The sequence below is a fragment of the Corvus brachyrhynchos genome, unplaced genomic scaffold (genome assembly GCF_000691975.1).
Source record: "Corvus brachyrhynchos isolate BGI_N302 unplaced genomic scaffold, ASM69197v1 scaffold200, whole genome shotgun sequence".
NCBI classification, from domain to species: domain Eukaryota; kingdom Metazoa; phylum Chordata; class Aves; order Passeriformes; family Corvidae; genus Corvus; species Corvus brachyrhynchos.
The window spans coordinates 4,519,802-4,524,088 of NW_008236184.1; the positions used below are offsets into that span (position 1 = coordinate 4,519,802).

The 4,287-nt window shown below is 61.6% G+C and overlaps 1 protein-coding gene across 3 annotated transcripts in view; it reads right to left on the reverse strand.

The window, feature by feature from the left end:
* Positions 1–599: 599 nt before the first annotated feature.
* Positions 600–4,287, reverse strand: part of ZNF710 (zinc finger protein 710) — a 7,861-nt gene continuing 4,173 nt past the window's right edge. For 2 of the 3 annotated variants that reach the window (XM_017738337.1, XM_017738326.1), the window contains exons 3-6: positions 3,329–4,246; positions 2,657–2,848; positions 1,655–1,829; positions 600–1,413 (exon numbers count right to left, since the gene is read on the reverse strand). In XM_017738337.1, coding sequence (XP_017593826.1) covers positions 1,241–1,413; positions 1,655–1,829; positions 2,657–2,848; positions 3,329–4,246 — 1,458 coding nt within the window. In that variant the 3' untranslated portion in view covers positions 600–1,240. The remainder of the gene's footprint in view (positions 1,414–1,654; positions 1,830–2,656; positions 2,849–3,328; positions 4,247–4,287) is intronic. The other variant, XM_017738333.1, reaches the window with a different exon arrangement.

Genomic DNA, 4,287 nt, shown 5'->3' on the forward strand with positions numbered 1-4,287 from the left:
TGGGGCTGCCCAAGGCTGTGGCCATCTCCATCCTGCCCCAAGGCTGGATGACAGTGGGGGGGAAAAAGGTGGGTGCAGGGGTAGTAGGCACACTGCCTTGTGGGGGAATGAGTGGTGCCACACCCAGAACCACCCCAGGGCTTTTGGGGATGGGGCAGATGGTGCTCAGCCTCAGGGAACACAGCGACTGACAGAAAGCGTAGGGTGTGTGTGGGGTCAGCATGGCTGTCCCAGGCCCTGTGCCCTGGCTAGTCCCCAGGTCCTGATGCCTGCCAGGACCCTACCCAACTCTGGGCACACTTGGGGGGCAATGCTGCGGGTGCTGCGAGTCCTCTGCCCCACAGCAGGGAGAGTGAAGAGCCCAGAGAGTGGTGCCAGGCTCAGCACTGCCCCAGCTGCTTCCCTGCCAAATCCCTGGGCATGGAGGAGGCAAACCCCCACCTCACAGTCTGCCCCAGTGAGAGCCTTTTCCTCAAGCCCCAGAGCAGTTGGGGGGCAAGGAGGGGTTGCCACTTCCTTAGTGGGGGGCTCTGCCCAGGACCCTGCTCTGGTCCTCAGCCCCTCACAACCCCCTTTCCCCACACAGACCACACAGCTTACACGGGTTTACAAAGCACATTGGTTGAAGGGAACTGAACTCAGTGAAAAGATAAATCCAACCACGCGGCACATCTGAAAAAAATAAATTACTTTCAAAATACCATCATTTGCTGGGGCTGGGCTGGGTTTGCCTCCCCCGGATCCACTGCTGGCTGCAGCTCCAGACCCGGAGCTGTGGGCGCTGACTGCGCCCTGAGCTTCTACGAAAATACTCTGTTCTGCATCCCAGGGCCTGACACAGGGAGCCCCGGGGTGAGTGCGGAATGCAAACCCACCTCCTCATGTGGGCAGGGGCTTCTGCCCATCAGGGGGAACCCCTGTGCAGCCGAGGGGGGGACCCAGGAGGTAGAATAATTAGTGATGCTCATCATCTTGCTCCACAGCAGCCCCTTCCATCCTTACTCATTCAGTGATCTGCTGGGACATGCCTCCCCTACCTGCAGCTTCAAGTCACCAGGTGCAGGGTGCAGGCAGGGACAGGGGGGCAGCAACAGAGCCAAGGCAGGTGCAGCAAAGGCTTCTGGACATCCCTGTGTTCCCCAAGCCCAGTGGAAGCCATCCCTCCAACTCTGGGGGGACCTGGCTGGGTGCTGCAGCCCCTCTTAACCCCACCAAGCCCCCACAGCCCCACCAGCCTTGGCTACAACATGTTGTAGTAGGCCATCTCCTTCATGGCCTGCTCGGCCAGCGTGTGCTCGTCTGGGGGGTTGCCCACAGCCCCGTAGCCATAAGAGTTCTCCTCCTCGAAGTCATCCATCTCCTGCTGGCCATCCAGCTCGGCGTGGTCAGCCCCAGCCAGCTCCATCATGGCATCTAGGAGTCAGCACAAGGACACGGAGTGATGGACCTGTGGGGACCACAGCTCCCCCCTCCCTGGGTTTGGAGCCCAAAACTCCCTGGGAGCCACAGCCCTGCTCGATGTGGGCTGCTTGTGGGGGTAGCCCTTGGGTGAGAAGGCATGAACTTGCCACAGCCAACACGGCACAGCCCAGCTCCCAGTGCTATGGGCACTGCTGGGGGCAGTCACGATGCCCAGTCCGCGCCAGGGACCCACCTTGGCTGTCCAGGCTGATGTCCATCACCCCATGCTTGACCTTCATGTGCCGGCTGAGGTTGCCCTTCAGGTTGAACTTGCTGGAGCAGTAGGGACACTTGAAGGGCTTGCTGCCAGCATGCAGGTGCATGTGTCCCAGCAGGTTGTACATGCGGTTGAAGGACTTGCCGCAGACCTGCCAGCAGCATGCCCACGGTCAGCCCCCAGAGCTGCCAAAGGCTCTGCAGCGCAGTCCTGGCCCCCAGGGTCCCCTGTGGCTCCCACCAAGAGTAATGGGGCTGCTCCCCTCCTGGAGTCCCCTGTGGCTCCTGCCAAGAGTAATGGGGCTCCCTCCCCCCTCCCCCTCTGTGGGGGGGGGGGGGGGGGGGGGGGGGGGTGGTTCCCCTTGGGATGGTTTTTTTGGCAACCTGTTGTGCAGACATCCAAACTGCTCACAGTGTTAATTGAGTTTGCCTGTCATTATTATGGCAGAGGAGTATGAGAGACAGCATTTCTGCAGTGAGGAGTTGGATTTGAGAGCCAGGGAAAAATAGAGATGCTGTGAAAGAAACCATGAGGGCTCAGTAGATGTCCCACCCACCAGTGCTACCCATCAGGCTGTGGCTTCCTTCTCTGGGACAAGGATTGAGGTCTCTGCAACTGCTGCCCCTCAGTCATGGTTGCAGCTAAGCCTTCAGAGCAGTAGATGTTGGCCTCATTTCACTGAAATCCCCCCCCCCCCCCCCGGGGGGGGGGGGGGGCTTGGGGGTGCTGTGCTGATGCTGTTGGAAGTTCCAGAGCATCCAGCACTGGTCAGAGAGAGGCACTGGTTGTCATTTCAGCAGCAGCAATGCTCCCATCACAGCTTGGGGCAGATATTCCATGCCCAAGCGAGCAGGGGAGGCATCACAAAGCCACTTCCATGCCCAAGGGCCCAGCCTGGCCAGATTCCTGGGGGCATAGCACAGCCGGACCTGTGCTGCCCCATCCCCAGCTCCATCAGCCCCCCAGTCCCGCTGGTACCTTGCACTTGAACGGCTTCACCGGTGAGTGCACAATCATGTGGGTCTTGAGCGTCTGCTTCTGCACAAAGGTCTTGAAGCAAATGTGGCACTGGTAGGGCCGGACACTGGTGTGGATCAGCATGTGCCGCTTCATGTTGGCCTGGAGCGTGAACTCCCGCCCGCACACCTCGCACTTGAACTCCTTCACGCCCTGCCAGGGGTGGGAGAGCTGTGGGCCGGGAAGGAGCTTGGGCAGACCCCCAGGCACTGGGGACACACAAGTGGTGCCAAGAATGGAGAAGGGACCCCATGGGCAACGGATGGGCTCCTTGTGCTGAGCACAGCACGGAGCATATCTGACAGCCCAGCCACATGCAGGGGCTGTGGGCAGGGGCTGGACAGGCTCTGTAAGCACAGCTGAGTGCCAGCTTTGCTCTGGGGCTCAGCCCAATTGCTCCCCATTAAAGAGCCCCTGGAAAAGGGCAAACACCCACATACAGCCTGCCCAGAGGGGCTGTGAGAGCCCCTGGACAGGACCCCCCAGGTTACCCTGCAGCAGGTCTAAAACTCCCTCCCTGAGGAAGGGAACCCCCAGAAGGGCAGGGGCTGGGTCCCAGGGACCCCCTCACTGCATGTCAGTGACCCCAGCTAATGCCAGCCACAGGTGCTACTGCCCACCTGCACCACCCACCTCCTCCCAAGACTGGGGGCACTGGACCACTCCTCTCCGCCAGCACCCACATCCAGCGCTGGCACATCTCCTCTGGGCACGATGAGGGCAGCACCCCAGAGGACCCTTAGCCCCTACCTTGTGCGTGAGCGAGTGCTGCTTGAGGTGGTGGATCTGGCTGAACTCCATCCCACACTCGGTGCAGACAAAGGGCCGGACATTCTGGTGCTTCAGCATGTGGTTCTGCAGCTGGCTGCGGTAGTGGAAGGACTTGCTGCACTCCAGGCACTGGTAGAGTGTGGGGCCCTGGTGCGTGGCCAGGTGCCGCTTCAGCTGGGTGAGCGTGGAGAAGTCCAGCCCGCACTCCACGCACACGTGGCAGCGCCCACTCTCGTGCTTCACCTCATGCGCCTTCAGCTCGCTGGGGTAGGCGAAGCAGAAGCGGCAGCTGTAGGGCTTGATGTCGGTGTGCAGCAGCATGTGCCGCTTCAGGTGGCTGGTCTGAGTGAAGGCTTTGCTGCACACCCCGCACTTGTGGGGCCGTGTGCCCTGGTGGGTCAGCAGGTGGGTCTGCAGGTGGCTGGGCTGCTTGAACAGCTTGTTGCAGTGTGGGCACGAGTGGGGCTTGATGCCGTTGTGGCCCAGGATGTGGGTCACCAGGTTGTACTTGGAGGTGTAGGACTTCTCGCACATGCGGCACTGCCAGCGCTTCTGGCGGTCCCCTGCCTCCACCAGGTAGGAGTCATCGATCTGCACGTTGATGTCCAGCCGGTCCAGCTGCGCCTTCCTGCTGTGCTCACTGGTGCCGCCGGCCGCCTCCAGCTCCCCCGGCTCCTGCCAGCCACAGCCCTGCTCACTCTTCACCTGCTCAGGGGATGCTGGCACAGGGGCCTCTGCTTCCCCAGGGGATGGGGCGCCCTCCTCGAAGGTGCCCACGGTTTGTGGGGCCCCCACAGTGCTGCTGGCCAGGTCACTGCCCC